Source organism: Daphnia pulicaria, chromosome 10, assembly GCF_021234035.1.
Source record: "Daphnia pulicaria isolate SC F1-1A chromosome 10, SC_F0-13Bv2, whole genome shotgun sequence".
NCBI lineage: Eukaryota > Metazoa > Arthropoda > Branchiopoda > Diplostraca > Daphniidae > Daphnia > Daphnia pulicaria.
In genome coordinates, this window is record NC_060922.1 from 6,418,978 (window position 1) to 6,439,015 (window position 20,038).

The 20,038-nt window shown below is 42.8% G+C and overlaps 1 protein-coding gene across 1 annotated transcript in view; it reads left to right on the top strand.

Moving 5' to 3' along the window:
• Positions 1 to 20,038, top strand: part of LOC124314641 (neuroligin-4, X-linked-like) — a 49,890-nt gene that overhangs the window by 20,223 nt on the left and 9,629 nt on the right. Inside the window, exon 2 of the mRNA XM_046779895.1 lies at positions 16,427 to 16,594. Within this exon, the coding sequence (XP_046635851.1) occupies positions 16,427 to 16,594 (168 nt within the window). The remainder of the gene's footprint in view (positions 1 to 16,426; positions 16,595 to 20,038) is intronic.

The window sequence follows — 20,038 nt, forward strand, 5'->3', positions numbered from 1 at the left end:
TTGAGAATATCGTACTGCTGCTGTGCTGTTCTGCTCCTAACTGTCTTTAGACATAATAAATAGGTCTATATACGTCGTATAATAGCATGGCGAGTTGAGTGTAGGGAAACTTGGATGATTGCTGCTCGGCTGTTCCCGTTCACATCCAATTATGCAAACGCAACTCGTCGGTCGGGACCCAACCAACCAACCAACCAACCAGTCGATCCATCTCGTTCTGGCCAAAACTTATTCGAGCCCTCGAGCGCCACTTCGGGAGACGGCCAGGCTCATCTCTCTCTCTATAGTCTATACTGTGCTGTGGATGCGCGGCCACAGCAGCCCAGTCAGTTGTGATGTTGTTTTAGATTACATCTGCTTGTTGATGTCTGTGCGGGAAGAGCAGCAGCAGCAGCAGGAGTTAGAGATATCTCTGATGCTGGGCGTCAGTTGTCTGACCTTGCGGTCTTAGATATCGACTGACGTGTGCTGGGCAGAACAGTCTAGTGCTGCTGGTCTTATTGTATCGCCAGCAGTGGGACGATGATGCTCAGTGAGGCGCCTCGGTTGCTGGTTGCTGACTTGCCGCCCAGCTCAGGAAAACCAAACGGAAAGCGAATCGTGGAAGATGTATAGACGGAAATGGGGGGTATCTAAAGAAACAAACAGCAGCAGCAGCAGCAGCTACAACTGAGTCGGAGGGATGACGACACAGAAGGAGAATCCCAAGAAAAGAAGAAGAAGAAGAAAAGAAAAACAAGAATCTGACAACAAGAAGCGAAAGATGTGATGATAAAAGACGAGCCGAGCCAAGCCACGATCGATACCACCAGCATCGTCCAGCTTAGATGTATAGGATCTAAGGAGCGTCAGGCAAGCTTTCCCCCTTCTGGATATATAGCCCCAAACTATATAGATCCCAACCCTTAAGAAAGATCTATACTCCCTCCTGCTCCATGTTTGGACCAACGGTCTTATGTTACATTGTACGGATGTAGGGGCGTAGTAGGTTAAGCGCGTCGGTACACCTTCAGGGTTGGCCGGTTGTAATTCATAAGGGAATGAAAAAAAAAAAAAAAGGAAACCAGAAAAAGTCAACTGGGCGCCGGGCAGGAAACGACCGCCAGGGTTGCAATATACTCGTCTAGATTTGTGTGAAATGCGCACAGGGACGAGGTGGGCGGAGTGTCGTGTACTCTACGGCCTGTGGGCAGCCAAGTCAAGAAAAAGAAAGAATTTCCCTGTGATATTATAGCGATGGGCTTTTATATACTAAATAACTATCGGGTGGCGCATTTAGATACATAATTTATTCCTTTGGTTCATTTCCTAACCCTCATCTCTCGGCGCGGAATGAAAAAAAGGTCTGTGCACATATAAGGAACCGGCCACTATATAGTCTCTATGTACTCTACAGCAGACCAGCGTGTGAGCTAGCTGGTTGAGCTTTATCTACTCTTATATTCCTGGGAATCGAAGAAGAAAATGGACTGGCAAAAGGCAATCAAAGTGATTCAATTTGCCAGCATCCTCCACCCCACACAGAAAACCCCCTCCATCCTTGTAATACATGTCTAACGAAGCGGAATGGAGACCCAAGGCGGATGGGACTCTCTCTCTCTCTCTCTCTAGTATCCACTACTACCACCAACCCGATGCTACCGGATTGCCAAGCGTAGTCTCATCTCCCGTCGCCCATACGAATTTCACAATGACGTAAAAAGAACAAGAAGAACAAGAGAGAAAAAAAAGGCAAAGATGGTTGACAACAGTCTTTAGACACAGAACCTATTCTATTCTGTTTGGGCTTTTCTTCTTTCCTTTTGGCTATTATATGGGTCCCTATATACCAATGGAAAAGCATCATCTATATAGACCCCCCCCTGGCCAGCATCATCAGACTTTTTTTCTTTTCTTCCCCGGCTGCTGCTTTAGTCGGAGAACATCACATGGCCCAGGCACGGGGATGGGTGGAAAATATAGATGACTGGAAGCGCGTTGTCTTGAAAGGGAAAAAAGAAGGAATAAGAAGGATTGTGTGAGTGAGAGAATAAAAGGATCGAGAGCGCAGAGGACAAGAAAAAGGAAAAAGTATCGAGAGAGAGAACACAGAGCAGAAGCAAAGATGCTAAAGAGTTGAGACTATGCCAGAAACAGAGAGAGAAGAGAGTCTTAATGGTTAGTTGCTTTCGTTCTCTATGTACAGCGTATGTATATGTATGTATATATACAGACTAGCATTCCGTCGCTCCCTATACTGCTGGAATATGCTAAGGACACACAACGCACTATAGTCGATATAATGGATGAGAGAGAGAGACTCTTGCATTCACAGTGTGTGTGTATAGAAGATGTAACGGGGGGGCTGGAGAGCAGCAGAAAGAGAGGAAAAACAAACAAAAAGAAAACTGGAAGAAGAAAAAGCTCACTGGGTTATATGTGTGTGTACATTCACTTTGAAGGGCGATGACCTTCTCTTACAAGACATGTCTTGAGATGGTGTCCTCCGCAAGAAGATATAAGCCATAAGAGGAGGAGGTCCTTTTTATGTGTATAGAGCTCTGTTTTCCTATGTATATATAGTTGACGCGCGTTGTGTTTGAGAGGGAAGGTACATATACTTTAGACGTATAGCTATCCAACTCGGCCAGTGTTTGCTGGCCCTTGCCCAATCAAGTAAAAGAACCTTTTTCACTCGAGACTAAGAGCAATCACTCGGATGGGCTCCTAATAATAAAGTAGCTTTAGAACGGGCTCAGCTGAATATTTTATTCATAGCCGTGTCTTATAACCACACGCAATCCATTCAACATCAGTGGACACCTGATTTCTCTGGTCGCTATTTAGAGGAGAAGAACGACAAAGTCATGAAAATGATAGACTGTCATCGCCGTAGGTCAAAACTGCCGTGAATTTTGATACAATTAAGCGGTCAATAGACATGTAAAAAAGAAAAGATAAGGCGGTAGGTTAGCTGCTGGCCAAAAAGCTTTAGGCATCCCATTTGTCGTGGCTCGTTTATATCGGTTGGAACGGGGGCGTAACAGCTGGAAACTTCCGATCGCAACTTTTGGGCGTTTCAATATTTCATTTCCAGCAGTGAAATGACGGGGAACCAAAAAGAGAATCAGAAAGAAGGACCCCCAGTAAGCCATTTGATATTTCCCTCACGATGGCCAACAAAAATGAAAGGAGAAAAATTTTGAAAAACCACATTGCCGATTTTTCTTTCGTTCGTACGTGTCTGTTTTGTTAGTCACTTTTTTAAAATCAAATCGAGAATCAAAAAAAGAGAAAAGGAAAGGGGGAACCGGGAAAATGGGCGGGCCCATGGAACAAGATGAAAGAATAGTTTAGATATGTAATAACATACTAGTATGTATGATGTAACCCAACAAAAAAATAATGCTTTGATATTTGTTGTGGTTTCCGCTTTGTGTGTGACGTTCTCATCCATCATCTTTGTTTTGCGGTGATTTCCCCTTTTTACGTCACATTTCTTTTTCCTTCCTATCCGCGTTACGTCACATTTTTTGCCTTGGCTTATTCGTTCCCGTCTGAACTCATCCGCGTTTCTTTCCATCACCAAGTAGCACAACTTGGCCCGCTCAATTGCCCAGAGGAAAGAATTGGAAGAATTCACAAGTGGGAAATCGAAAAAAAAGGGGGATGACATTTATAAATCGGGCGATAAATCACGGAATCGAAAAATGCTATAAATAATAATTGGCAGTGTCACAGTAGTGCACGCCGACGACAAGGACGTGTAATCTATATTAAATGGTATAGCTCTTTATTCCCGGTCTACTTATTTTCTCCCTCTTAAAATGTCGATTCATCTCGGCTCTCTATCATCCCAGAAAATTCAGTTATATATAACCTGGCTGGAAAAAGTCAAAATCTATATTGAATCAAATATAATCCTCCTAGAGCGCAATTTTTTTTTGAAATATTTTAGCTCATATAAATCCTTCTATACTTTTTACGTAAGTTCAGTATATTATATAAATATTTCCCGCTTTAAATGGGCAATCCGATTTTGATTCCGACTCGACCCAAGTTGCGTAATGCATACGTGTACACCCACCCTGGATTTACATTAAGACGGCAGCATCAAATATATATCATGGCGAACGAGTTGTAGAAAAAAGCTACTAATTAGATTCTTGCCAAGCCGAGGAAAATGTCACACCAAAGTAATTAGTATAATTATAGCTACCATGAAGAATAATTGAATCAAAAGAGTTTCCCCTCTTTTTCGCAATGCATTCCGGGTCACACACAAAAAAAAGAAGAATAAAATTGTAACGGAATTGTACAGACGAAAGAGTCACGAACATCAGAGGATGAATCCGGATGAATCATGTGTGCCAAGGAGATCAATGAGAAAAATCGACATTCACTTTCCCCTATAGTACTTGGATCTTGATTTCTTTCCCCTTGGTATATGATGGGAAACCCCTTGACAAGGTTTCTTGTGATCATCGAGCGATCAGCAGTGCTCGACTACTAAACCCTTCATCTCTCTGCTCTTCAACTCTCTCGAGAAGAAGAGAGTGAAAGAAACAAAAGAATCAAGCAGCAGCTAGTAGCCACCATTTCATGTATAACGAGCCGATATCTGATTGATTTCCTTTTCAATTTTTAGTGGGCCGGAACATTTTGGGTTCCCCGGGTTATTCGAACCGGAATCGGAGGCCAATCAAGATAGAGACGAGTGGTGAAATGGTGCTTTATTATTATGCAAGCTACGGCGCAAATGCACGTCACCCAATTAGCGTCTATACTGTACAGGACGACACATCTCTGACTGTACACGAATTGATATTTTCAGCATAAAATTTTGTGTCGAGGGCATCAATATATAGTATTGTGTCGACTGCTGCCTGGCTGGGATTATTGGCTGGTCTGTTCGTCTTCTAAGTCTTTGCCGTCATTCGATTCAAGCTGCCCTCGATACATGTATAGGGGGAGACCGGGAGAGAGTATATAGAGGACCAATTATCACGCTCAGTTTGAGCGGCAGCGATTCTGGCTGCTGGCTGCCATTGACGACCTTTGGCTGCGCTGCTGTGTATTACGTCGTCGGTCGCCTTTGATTTGGAGGAATGCTGCCGCGCCATGCTGATGGCGAGACGACCAGCTTTCCCCCCTCTGACGTCAGAAAATGACAAGGTCCATTTCGGCCTTTGTCATCGCTTTAATCTTCTTTTTCTCCTTTTATTTCTTCTATTCGTTTCCGGTTTTTTTACCGTCAAAAAAAGCCCAGCACGCCCATCCACAGTTCTGAGCAGCAGATGAACTTACCATCACAGAGTCTCACGATATATCTGCGGGGGCGCGGCTAGTCATAAGATTTTTAATTTCCGTTGGGAGGAAGTCGAAGGAAAATAAAGCTAAGATGACCGCCCGCGTGACTGATATGTATCTATTATTTCGAGCCGGTGAACTGGTGAAAAAACTGCGCGCGCGATGCCATTATACAACTCTCGTTCATTATACACACACATATCAGCGCAGCACATTATTATTTAGAGTTTCCGCCCAAAAGAAAAGAAGACATGAATGACTCAATTTCCCTGTCGGTTTTCCACCGGATTTCACCTCCACCAGAGATCGGACGTTTTGATTCGCTCAATTCGCCTCATCATCACACGCCAACTGATCCAACATCCTAAATAACATCGGCGGAAATAACACGTGCATGATACATTGAAACGAGAGTCGGTATAGATCATAATAATAATGACGAAGATGATTTGGCTATACTCTCTGCTCTCAAAAAATGTGCATCCAACACTACACGAAGACAAACGAAATAACTCGACCCGATCCGTCGAATACAAGAAGACGGAAGGAAATCGAATGAGGGCGGTCGAATAATCAAGAGAGACGGCAGCCGCGGGATGAGGCCAGCAGCCAAAAAAAAGGAGAAAAGCCAAAATTGCGTGGGCTGATGCTGTTGTAACGTGTCGAGAGTGAAGAGGAGAGAGACAGATCCAAGTGTATACATACGTTAAGGGCTTGTCTCTCAAGAGTATTCTCTTGGCGTATATAGAATAGTGTGATGGGCATATAGCTGCTGCTGCTGCTCTCGCCACCGTCTCTTATATAACTGGGGGTGATGGGACTGAAGCGCCGGTCGATGATACGCGCCCGTCTTATTCTTTTATATAAAAGAACAACATCAGCAGTAGCAGCCTTCTTTTTCCCTATAACACACTAGATTCTATTGCTCTTCTATTTCTTCTTGTTGCCGGTCGTCGGCCACCCAAGAGTCAAGACACTGGGGAGAGCGAGAGGAGAGTCGAAAATGTGTGCAAAGACCAAAAGAAGTGAGAGGGGAAAAAGTGACGAACTCGGAAAAACTTCTTTTCTCCAACATATACAAGGTCTCCTATTTTCTCTTTCTCGCTTCCCTGCCGAATATCAATAAGGGGGGAAAAGTGAGCAAAATGGAATAAAGGAGTTGAGTTTATTCGGGCGTGACGACGACATACTGCGAATGAATAGTCGCAGCAGCAGAGGACGGGCAAAGCGGAGAAAGAAGATAAGATGCGGGTGCAAGTGCCCGATATTCACACATGACGGACAACTTGATCGTGTATATATTGTCTTCCTTTTTTTTCCTCTTTTCTATTCTTATATATTTGCCTCTTTGCCTTTCCCTATCTGTTATGTAAAATAAGTTGATGCGGACGTGCCCGGGAGCGACGGCAACCGGCCGGGGGCAAACAAAAAAAAGAAAAAGTCAGTCGAAAAAATATTGGAATAACAGCGCAGCGCAAGGAAATAAGGCAACGAAATTTCCCCCCTCTTATATAGACATGTATATAATATAAGGTGATCTGAGCGGTTCAATTTCCTCGGCATCGATAACAGGAAAAGAAAAAAAAAAAGAGACTCGAGAGCGCGGCACACACGACTGCCTTGTGACGGCCCCTTGACGGCGGCAGCAGCTCACGCGGGAGCCGACAAGAAATCTCTGTCATACATATCCCTGGCCCAAAAAATGTTGCTGGGCGAGAAAGAGCTTGTTGATGTCATTCGTGTTGTTACACTACGGCCATTGGCCATCAGCAGCGAAAGCTTTACAGCAAGAGAAAAAGGTGAATTAGGAAATTCGATCAATACGTAATAGGCGTCGCCCGGAAAGAAGATTATATTATACATGTTCAAGTGGAGGGGGGTATAAATGAAAAACAAGTAGACAGCCATCTCATCTATTATATAGATATGTACATAGAGCACGTATATAGTACTGTCATTCCGTGTATACACACTAGGACGGGCGACATATGACTATACGCATAATCGACCTCGCAATGTACAAGTTTCGATCATATGGCGCTCGGCCTATACAAGTAGCGAGATGAACAGTAATCGAATCATCGCGTTGCTCTCTTATCCAGACCCCGCATATAGATTCTTATATTCCTCTCTCTACTTTTTCGGCGAAAACAAGACGGGCAAAAAATATGTCCGTGTGTGTGTACATGTGTGTGTGTTATGTTACCCACGGCAAACATCCTTTGTCAGAATGCCAATCCGTGTGTGTGTGTGGCTGCGGCGTGTTTATAAACTTGAGGTCTATACATAAATGGGTTGGCTCTATACGACGATATTTCACAGAGATCAAAGCCTCTTGGGTGCTGGCGCTTCAATAGCTTTTTTTTCCTATGGGAAGAAAAAAGAAGAGTAAAACCCAAGCCGGGTTCGAGCTGTGTTGTACAGCAGTCTCAGAGAATAACCCCACGTTGGATGTCGACGACACACAGAGAGAATAAAAAAAAAGTTAGACGATAGAAGAATAAAACAAAAGATCTAGAGGTGTATCCAATCTCGGATGAGCTTCAAAAATGACGTGGGAAATCCGAAGAAAAAGAAGGCGAAAGGGCGGGATACATATTGCAGCCATAAAACCGGATGAAACAAAAAGAAAACTAAACCGGAAGAAGAAGGCGGAGAAAGAGAAAGAAAGAAAGTCTTTTGAGAAAATCTTTCAAAGGAGAATTTTCAGAGGCAAATGAATCCAATCAAACGCAACGACACGACACACGGCGTGTGTGCAGCCGAGAGAGGAGTCACGCATTGACAATAATCGTAACAAAATCAAAAAAGATATCGAAAAGGAAAAAAAGCAAACGATATGAACGTGTGTGTGTATATATAGGAGAGATCTTCTATACGTCTTATATAGATCAATATACACTGACTCACGTTCCGACTATCTGAATCTGCCCAAGAGACGTGACAACTCGCAATCGGTGACAGATACACGTCTACTATGTTATATAGTAGAGATGTATAACCCAACACATTGTGTGTATGTAGTTACACTATACATTCTAGACTTTGCTAGCTGGATGTGTGTGTGTTAGAGTTCCGTCCTTTGTCGCAAATAAATAAACACGCGGTCGGGGAGGGATCTGTGTCAAGGCTCTAATCTATCGCCATCAGTTGTCCCGCCATCTGAATTCCCGTTGAAAAAAAGAAAAAGAAAGCGAAAGCGTTTTGGGCCAATAAAGTTTTGGTGCAATACAACAAAATAGATTTCCTATGTGCGTGTGTGTATTTCCTGGAAAGGAACGAAATCACCTTTCACAAGAACATCATTCGTCAGGATATATAAGCAGCAACTGCAACTTATATTCGCTTCGCGACAACAAAAATTCCCGTTGGCTGCGTGTGTGACGTTCCTACTGATCCTACCAGCGCAGGCAGCACCTCTCACTCCCGCCTACTTCTTTTAGGGCCGCTCTTTCCCCATCAAATTATGTGCCCATACACGTCGGTGAGTGAGGGGGTTCAGTATCTTTTTCGCCTTTCACTCGGCACACAAAAGCCAAAAGAATCGCTCAACTGATGACGTATAGATAAAAAAGAAGAGAGTCTAGAGCAATACTATTCATGGCGAACCGAGAGAGAGAGGATATATAGACAGTAGAAGAGCATCAGAACTATTCTTCTTCTTCTTGCTCGAGATAGATTCTTTCGTCTATATAATATGTAACGTAACTATACCGTACGTACCGAATACCCCATTTCCTAATCCAACGCCCAACCTTGTTCTCTTTTTTCTTTTCTTTCTCCTTTTCTTCTTCTTTTTTAAAAACTTTTCTTTTTATTTTTCCTTTTTTTTTTCGATTTGCTCGACATGTCACAATAAATAGCCGAAAAAAGAATAAATCGAGTCGGAGGAGGGAAGGTGACAATAGAGGTGCGTTAGCCAACGTAATGGTACTGGTAACAACATATACGGGTGCAGCACTCACCAATCACTTCCAATAGGGTACGTGGGGTGGAGCTCTTCCCTTATACCTACTCCGACATACAGGTCATCAAAAGAAATAAACCGTCGAATAGAATCTAGACTTGGATAAAAGCAGATGGCGACCAAAGTGCTCAATGATAATAAATATAAGAGAGAGTCAAGTATATTTATACATATTTAGGAAATAATTCCCAGGGCATGACTGATGTCACGTATAGTGTGATTACGACATTATATCGCAAAAGTAGCCCGATCAAAAAATAAAATGTATCAAAGGATTTAATATTAATGAAAACGAAAGAAGAAAAATAATAAAGAATGAGCAATACACACAGCTATATCTCTATTTAAAAAATAAACTAGAGCTCAGCAGCTAGCGCAGTTCCGAGAGAGAGAGAAAGAGCTAGCACATTGTGTCGTAGATGCTGCTGCTGGCTTTCAACTGCCGTCACCGGCTGTATCGATTTCTTCTCCTCCCCTTTCCTTTTGCGGCAGATACACACATAGTTGTTTTCTTTACATTTTTGTTTTTCTTTTGAAAAAATAAAATAAAAAAAATGTTTAGTTTTGTTATTCTTTCGCAAGTTGTCGAGTCCCGAAGAAGAAAAAAGGAAGGAAATCGGAGAGTATCGTGCAATGCCAGTCGCTGTATAGCGCAGTAGAAATCTATAGGGCCCCCTCCGCCTAGAGTCGTCTATAGATGGCATAATACCATTATAACTCGACGTCTTTCAAGTGTGCAATCGTGCGGTGAGGGTGAGGGATTGCCACAGCACAGCCAGCAGCCAGGGATATATATCGACTTGATGTGTGCCTTAGCTGTTCACTTTTATAATATTAATATATGGGGGCTGGCTATTGTACAGGCACACCGTCAGCCAATAATTCTATTTTCTTGGCTTTTTATTTTATCTTTTATCTTCTCCCTTATTTCATCCAATTTTTTTTTTGTTATTATTTTTTATTTTTTGATTCTTTGGGGAATTGAAGTGAAAGACATCGTCTCTGATGTTGATACCGTCGGCTCTGTATTATATAAAAGGTAGACACAACGTAATCCTTAATGCGCCCACCGCTGCTGCTGTGTATGCCACCCCTGTGATAAGGTTCCTAACTGTTTTGGATGTTGCGGCTCATCTCGTATACCTCCTGCTGCTTCCACATGTACGTAGGCAATCTCTTAGCCTCTAGAAATGCTATTCTACCTTATCCCCCTTCCCCCTGCATCACCCCTTTTTCCTCCTCTTACTTTCCTGATTCCATTTCGTTTGGATATAGTGTCCCGCTCCACATCTCCCAGTTGCTGGGATCAGTCAGGATCCTCCTAGGTAATTTATCGCGATCTATAGGAATTGAACGTTGCGTATACACACACATTCTCCACAAGGGTGGGTGAGGGCCATCGGGGTTACAGATTACAGATATATAGAAAGTAATCACCAGCGAAAACAACTCCGTGTATTTCGATCTAGCTAGCTCATATTAATAAATCTATTCTTACGACGTTTCCCCGAAGGACTTTCTATAAGTCGTAACATTTAATGTTCGCGATCCAACCAACCTCAAGGAATTTATAACGCGGGGCTTTTGTATATAATAACCTATTGTGGCATTGATTTTAAAAACGCTGTTTTACGTCACTACCGTCAAGTGTCGTTTCGCAATCTCCCCTTCCATGCACACACGTCGATGCTGATGGTGTTGCACTTTTTTTATTGAGCCATAACACCTAACTTGTTACTATATGTTGACTCGAATACGAGGAAGTGCCGTGTGGCATCAGGTTCCTCTTGGTAAAAAAATTGTCTTGTCGCACTTTGCTTGAAGTGTTCAAATGGTTTCCAATGGGATGGTTTACCCACAGACAAAGTTGCGAGGGACAAAACAGGCCTGATCTGCAGTCATTCGACAAATGAGATTTTTAGTGAACCGTAACTGAGAAAAAAACAAAAACGGAAAGAGAAAACAGTTGCAGTCAACCACCTAGCTCAGGAAAAAGCATGCTCCTTGACTACGTAACGATTTATAATTAACGTCCCCAAAAATTGTCAGAAAAGGAAGAATAGAGATCAATTTTGTCCTACCTTTATGCCTGGGAAATACAGCCAGGCATCCACAGTTGCTCCATCCATCAGCTGAAGAGTAAAAAGGGTGTCCTCGTGAATACACCCACAATCACATGGGCGTACACGAGGACATTTAAAGAAAAGGGGAAAAGGAGAGAACTCGGTTGACATCGGTAGTTTTTCCAATGCAATGGGATGAGTTTTATCTAAACATAAATAGAAAATGGGTTACGAGTAAATATTGACAGTTTAAACAACAAATCAGGAAAAGTTGAAAATAAGACACTGGGTAATTAAACCGTAATTGTTAATAAATGGGAGAATGAAAGGTGTAATACCTGCATCAATGCAGCTAATGCAGCATTAAGATATCTAGTAGGTCACAGGTCAATAAAAGTTAAGGAAATCATTACCTGAGTGATGATTCTGAGATTTTTGCTGACGGCAGATTGACACCTGCACAATAAAAACTTGCAAATTGTGTAGTTGTGATGGCTGGCACTGGCCTGAAATCTGCAAAACAAAAAAAGGGTTACATATGGTACAAAAAAACTGCCATGCATCAACAGGGCAATCACATAAAAAATGCTAGTCAAGAACTAACATTTCACAAATTTGGGTTATTAACAGGTTTAACTCTTCTATAGCTACCACAATCATCATTCTATTTGTATTCTTAGTTTTATTTACCAGCCAAATAGCATGGAGTATGACGGTTATCAAACAAAGAAAATGTATAAGAATATGAAACTTATCTTTGTCTCTGACTTTTTCGAAATTTAAAGTAAACCGACTAAACGAAAACAGACGAGACGATCCAATTTTTTTAACAGCATGCTTACTATCTTGGAAGCCAAGAGGAAAAACCAAGCCAAGAAGAAAAAAAAACCCGGGAAAAACTCATTCCTTTTTCCCTGAATGGTGGAATTCGAATATCCGGTTGTTCGAGATTTTCATGAGAACGTTGCCGTCCAAATTTCATTGCAATTAATTCGTGAAATAGCATTAACATAAAATAACGCAACAAAAAATTTATTTAAATTCTAGATAAGATTTTTTATGTAGTTGATATTGATAAATTTAAATTTGAACATCAAATATTTTTTGCGAAATTATTGAAATTTGGCAAACATAAAGCATGGTGGATATTGATTGAAACATAAGAGAAATGAAAGAGATTTTTGTGAAATGTATAATGGATTCAGTCAGGCTCCATCTCAACTTTTACTTCAAAATGCAGAATAATTGCAACTGCGTCTCCTACCGACTTCGATTTCTGACAAGTTTTTCGGTAACGTTATTATTTTTTGTTTTCCAAGTCTTGTCGTTTGGCTAGGTGTAAGTTTGTTTTTGTGTTGCCCACTTTTTTCCAAATCTAAAATGTCCAGAATTCGTTTAAATGTTTGGTATGCTCAGATGTAGCTAAAGGTACTTATTATAAACTGACGGGGCACTTACATCTTTTTCATGGATTCCATAAACCAACTGGGCGTAGTCTTAAAAACTTAATTTTTTTCTTGATTTTAGGGTTGAACACAACGTCAGCCATTCTTCTATTGACTAGTCTATTACTCTGGACTAGATCTATTTCTACAGTGTTCCCCTGAAGGCTTTTTAAGTAAAAAATCAATCTTCATGAACCAAACAACTAATAAGGCATTTTTAAGGCTTTATATAACCTATTGTGGCATTGATTTAAACGTTGTCTTTTACGTCACTGCGTCAAGTGTCATCTCGCATTTACCGTAATCCCCTTCCAGCACGTCGATGCTGGTGGGTGTTTCACCTTTCTTGATTAGGGCTATTATAAAGACGAAACGTTATCATACATTTAACGGATAAATACGTGCGTGTTACACACACACTCTCATTTGCATGCAATCCATTTTTTACGAGTCGCTCCAACCGTTCACGCTTTCATAGAGATCGCTTAGACGCATTTTGATCGAGCGTTCGTCAAGTATACATAGTCTATAAAATGTAGTAGCACGTGTGTGCTTGGGTCCTACTCAGTTTTTCATTGCGAAGTAAGTGCAATGCGACAAGTCAAACGTCTGTTTAGGTTATTCACGACTGCTTTTTTCTCATCCAGTCGTGATGATGCTGATGGAGTTGTTTTTTCGGGGGAAATTTTTCGGTCAAGAGTGGAATGAAAATTTCAGTGACTTTTCCTTCTCACCTTTTCTATTTTAAGAAGACAAAAACAAAAAGTGTGAATGGCACTACACAACCCTCCTCATCCGACCATCTCTCGGCGTGACGTGCGCGCGCGCGTGTGTGTGTTCCGGCCACGTCCTGTGCTGACGGTCTGAGTCAAGTTGGCACTTTGGTGTCAAACCTCTGGGGGACATCGCCCACTCTTTGCCGGCCTCTTCTTGTTGGTTACTTACGAAAGAAGCGTCTAGTCCATACGTACACTCCATACAAGGGTGAGGGAAGAAGAAAAGAAGTGAGCGAGAGAGAGAAAAGGTTTCCTGTTTTAGTTTATACAAGACGGGCAAGAGGGTCCGCTGCTCCTGCTGGTTGGTTCCTTTTTTCTTCGTTTCTTATTTATCGACCACGGCCGAGATCTCAACTGTCAGGCCGCCGGACTGCCTTGCATTATTTGCTTCCCTTTTTTCTCTCCTCCCATGAAAGTGTACATAAGTCTGCACAGCCATTACTCTTCCAAACTGCCTTGAAATTGGCGTCGGAGCTCTTTTAGGAAGATAGAAAGAGAATAACCTGGCTACACTTATTTTTCTCCATCCAAACTTCCCCACCGAAAAGAAAACCAAAAATTCCAGGCTCTTCTCAATGTGTGTGTGTGGCTGGAATCAATTCTGGGCCGGCCAGAGAAAAACAAAAACAACTACCAGTTAAATTAGGTTTAAGAGGACTCTCTCTTTCTCTCTCTTCCAAGTACCTCCGTCGTGGTAGAGACTAGACAAGCGTATCGATCTCTGCTGCTGCTGTGAAGGAGCTGGAAAATAGATGACGTCAACGGGCGCCGGGTTTTCCAGCTTGGGTTACTGCTGCAACATCGGAACGAGTTGTATTATATCGTTTGTGGTGGGGCGCCTAATTACGACAGCGGCTGGCTTATGCGAGTCAGATTACGTTGTGACAAAGTTGCGATTCGAAACGAGCAAGGCGATCCCACAGGCTCTCTCTTTCCTCAAACAAACCCAACAGGAAGGAAGGAAGGAGGTCTCGCATATCACTAGCCATTCCACTGGCCGTGGCCAGCAGCATACGGCCGATGCCGCCGAAACTGATTAGGCCATTTCGACAAAGATGAAAGCCCACAATGAGACTTGTGGGGCTGATGTAGGAACCCTCCTTCCTTCCCTTTAAATGCTCACGCAGTTGCACAACAAGGAGCCCTGGCTCAGAAATGTTCCCCAATTTGAATTTTAGCCCTGAGAGAGAGAATGAGCTGCTGCTGCTGCGAGGAGTGACCTCGGCTCTAACCATCGCCGAGACCATTCCCGGTTCCAATCTATATGGGCTCTTCTATTATCTAACTCTCTCCCCCCTTCTTCTGTTCTCTCTACTCGACTAGTTCACAGATGCGTCAATGCTGCGCCGCTACTTAAATGGGTTCCGCTTTGCCAACACCTCTATTCTGTAAGGGCGGATGCAGATGAGGAAACGGATCGCTATCCGGATGCGTATTAAGGAGGAGGGGAGGGGGGGGAAGCGAGTGCTGCAGGGGTGCACTGAAACGGGATCGAATGGTTCACGGACTGGTCGCCCTTATTTCTATGGGGGCATCAGACACACTTCTTGGCAAGTGTTGTGTCAAGTCCACGAATAAGTGCAGTCGAGAAGAGCTGACCCGCTCCCGTCCAGTGAGTTGACCAATCGTGATTGGATCTGCATATAAAGCCAACGGACCCTGTTTACCCTATCAAAGAGAGAGAGACCCCCGAGCTTGCATCCTGAGAATTCCTGATAGACGCTCTATGTCATCCCTCACCCCATTCAGGGCTTATAGAGAAACTCTTTTCTTCTTCTTTCACATTTTATTTTTCTCTTCTTTTTTTTATTTTTTGTTTGGTCAACGGCCGTTCAGTTCAAAAGTCTGAAGCCTCTAAAATGGCCTATTCCAAACAAGCTCCCGAAAAAAGGAGAAAAAAAAATGGAATGTTTACCAGACCTTGAGCCCTGTCAATTTTCTGGATGACGGAATAAAAGACTTAAATGCAAAAGGACGCGCGACTTCTCAATTGAATCATTGAAAGTCTCCCATGATAAAAAGAATAACAGCGCGCAAATAATACTAAAACCCAGCTGGGTAAAAACAAACAAAATAGTCCCCGCTGAACAACGTCTATATAGAATAGCTCACATATTTGTATTGAAAACGATCGTCGTCGTCGTAATATTAAATATGCCATCCAATTATCATCTCGCATTTTGTCTTGGCCAAACAACAATGTCTGTCGTCAATTCCCTCGCATTTTGTTAAGATGTTAAGTTCTCCGATGCTGAATTTTCGCGAAAAACTTGTCGTCACAACTTGATATCCTTCTCCGCCCCTAAGGCTATGTATGCGCGTAAGATGCTCATCTGATTTTTCCCCTCCTCCGTTTCCTGTTGTCACAATGAGACAACCGCCACACCATTGTCGCCCAACGACTAATGCACGGGTGAGATATGATGTAGTAGACTGCACCCTCTGCGTGAGAGAGAGTGTGGAATAGATGAGCGAATGTATATACATGCGAGGAGGGCTCTAATTGTATGTCAGCAAGTCAATGTTTGGGGGGGTTGGCTGTGAGAGGTGGTCCCGCGAGGAAAGCCTTTGTCGGCGAATGCATTATGCCTGTCATTTTCTGCTCTGGTAAAGTGAGCTCGACTCTATCGACGTGCAGGTTGCTGGCCAGCAGGGAATTTAACCGTGGGCACTGTACTGTGAGAGAGAGAGAGTCATGGTGACTTTGAAGTTAATTCGGTAGTCAACTATTCATGAAGATGATACGGCGGGATCTGGCGAAACTCTACACCCGAAATTTATTAGTAAACACTCGTATATAAATAATCCTGTAGTCGAAATTGATCCATGCCATTCGCACGCGATGACTTATTAACGCTCTTCTTTCTCTCTTTATTTCTTTGACAGATGCTTTCGCTTCCAGTCCGACTTCGCTGAAGCCTCGCTACCCGGTGATTGTTTTCATCCACGGCGAATCGTACAGTTGGGGATCGGGCAATCCTTACGACGGCAGCGTCTTGGCCGCCGTGGGCAAAGTCGTCGTCGTGACGCTCAACTACCGTCTCGGAGTTTTGGGTAAGTTATTCCCCGCTTGTTAAAAGATCTTCTTACATACGCGGACCCTATTTTTACACAAAAAAAAACAAACAAAACAAAAGGTCAGCATTATTCTGATCTCCCGCAGCAACCACTACTCCCACCAACTACTCGAGGCTTATAGATGGCCAATTTAAACAAATGTGAGCATTTTCTTTGGACGGAATAAACCCAAAAAGGGAGGGGGGGAATTTGAAGTAGCTACTATATACTCTGTCGAGTGAACTTTGGAGTTAACGGATGGCATAGTCTTTCTGGCGCAGTCGTTGCGAGCGGTTGTGAGCGATTTGTTGGAGAAGAACAAACCGGATGATGACTGATGCTTGACAAAAAAATAAAAGGCAAGGATGAAAATGCTTGCATATAAATTTCACGGAGCGCCAACCGCAGAAACAAAAAAACAGGCTTGGAGAAACACGCCCAGACAGCAACAAACTGCCAGACGTTTAACTCAGAGATATATATATAAGCATTTGAGTTTTTATTTTTATTTTTCTGTAGAAAGACTAGCCAAGAAGATGGAAAAAATTGAATCAAACAATCTTGTCTCTCCCGTTGTTACCCGTCGTTCATCTTTGGTTTTTTTTTTTTTTTTCTCTCTTCACGGTTCAGGGCGCGGTATTGAAGGAGAGATGGCCGGGACTGGGTGGAAAAACAAAAACAAAAACACTTTGTCATGCCCTTGTCTTGAGCCAATCGTCTATTTCTTCCTTTTTTTAGTTTGTATAGGTTGACATTTTTTATTTGTTTTTCAAATCCATACTCTTTTCTTGGCTCTTTTGTCACCGGGGCTTCTGTCAGCGATTGTACATCTATCGATCGTGTCTGTGAATCGAATTATATCCAGACTGCCGCCGAACGTCTACACATAAATCTACACAATTACATATAGAAGCAGCAGCAGCAGCGTGTTGGAACTGCAGCCGATTTCATGAATGGTTAACTTTTCCGCCCTTTTTTATTGTTTTTCGTTCACGCTTCACTTCTGCCAAAAGTCGTAAATCACCAGCAGAGATATGGAACAAGAGGGAGGAATATGTAGGCGTTAGGAGGCATAGCCGGCAATCAGAATAACTCGATATTTTTATAGTTCGCCGAGGTGAGTGTGTGTGGTGCCTATTATAATAATCGTTCGTTGAAATTTTTTTTTATTAAAAAAGTTGTCGAGGACTTTTCAACAAGTTCTCGAAACTTTTCATAATTATGAGACTCGGGAAGGTAGAGCATTTCATTTGAGTGCATCGGAGTTTAAAGGAAAAATATAGGAGTTGCGTTTTAGGCTCTGAGAGGAGATAGGGGGGAGAAAAATCAATGATTATTAGTTGCGGGCTAGACCACAGCAGCCCAGCCACCATGGCGACCAATGTCTAGTGCTGCGTCTGACACTCTTCTTCATGGATCTATTCGTTTAGCAGCCCAACCCCTGGCCTACATATATACATTGAGATTTGGGATTAGCGAACCATTGACTGCTTTAGCCTAGGAATATTAAGACAAAACGGCTTAAACCCCTTTGGGAGGGCTGGCTCTCGGAATCCGGTGCGGCGAGGATTATACAATACGCCGCAGTTCCCCCAACAAAGTTATTCCATGAAGCTGAATTTATTCATTGAAATTCATTTGAGGCTGAATTTACTTTTTCGGTCCATCCCTCTCAAAAATTCGCCGACGAAACTCCCGACGAGTGTAGGAAACGCCAATCTTTGACGACTGACGTCAAAAAGTTATTTTTTCCTCCTCTGTAATCAAGAGAAAAAGGGAAAAAAATCCCTGGCAGATCGAATGGGGGAGATGCGAATGGCGCACGAGTACTGAAAGGATAAAAGCGAAACCCACATAAAGGTCTGTGTATACAATTGGAAAGAAAAAAGATTTAAAGATAGACCCGAAATGCATTGGACCGTGCAGCGGAGCGGCGTTCAATGTGCATGGCGACCGACTCCGCCGTATACCTCCTCGTATACAGTTCCATTTTGATGGTGTAGTTTGCCGATTTTCCCTTTTCGCATTTGATTAGAGTTTCACCACCAGACGACCACTAAATTCAGATCAAGGCCTCACACAGTGCGCGCTTCAGCTGACGTAGTACACGGAATAGAATAAGAATGAGCTCCCATCGGCCTCGCAATGCTATGATAATGGCATGCGTGTACTGTAGCCTTTACTGTATAATTCCGGGTATACTGAGGCCCAAGTCTGCCACTGACTCGACGTTTCGCGTTCCTACTGCCTTGTGTATTAGTAACAAAATGCTCACCGTACAGAGGCTGCCATTTTATGAAATCTTGCTATACATATTCGCCGCCGTCTTTTCAATTTCGCGCTACCGTTTTTGGCTCCCCATCGTTGACTTCTGTTAATTACTTTGAGCAAATTTGACTTTACACATTTGCTTTTAGATATATCCTTGATTGTTAGTGCGACAGGCCCCCATATTCTTCCGACCCGTTTCCCTCATTCACCCGGAATCGATTGACCATTTCCCCTAGCCCAACTCGCTTAGCACACTCGACACCCTCCGTCCATCCAGAATAGATCCTAGCGCGTTAGATTAGGGCAAGTTTTGCCTTTCATCCGGAAACACGTGGCCCATCAGCCCCTTAACACTGCGGCGGCGGTGGCGGCGGCTGCTGCTCACTGCCTTTGGTCAAAGTTGAACGTATTCCATCCGTCCGTTCCCAGAGCTTCCTTTTGGGACTACCAAGAGGTCGACAAAGTATAATAAGGAATCGCTTCCGTTTCATCCATCCACGACTGGACAAGAAAAATAAAATAAAGTTACTGCTGCTACACCCTTTATCGAGTCCTTGGGCTACGAACTTTCCAACGCAGAAACTGTTACTGATCGCTGGTCGTCACCAGCAGAGTCTCACATTCGATGACGAATGATTTCAAGATGACGTAATCGAGAGTTGCGCCTTTCTTTATGCTGTATTTATTATATGCGCTCATCTGAAAAAACAAACAAAGGCCACTCTTGGGCATTTCCAATCTTCCGACCAAAAGTCATTTGATATCGTCAAGTCACATTTTATACACTTCAATGGTATTTATTCTTGATTATTAGCCAAGTCCTCAATCTAAAAATCGGGTTTTCATGAAGCCTCGTAATATCATCGACAGCGTTAGTTGAACTTACGTAACTTTCTTATGTAAGCCAAAACAAGGTACGTGGTTATATTCCATTATATTCAACAGGTCAGCTTTCTATCGTAGTGTCAGCTGATGGAAGTAGTGTCAAACCCTACAAAATCAGATTTTCTTTTACAAGTTACTGATATCACCCAGCGATTTTAATGTCTTTATCTTTCACGGCGAGCTAAATTATGTATACACGGCGGAATTTTTACGAATAACGCTGGGGGTGAAGAATAATAGCATTGGTGTGAATTTGAATAATATCCACGCAATCAAAGGAAGTTA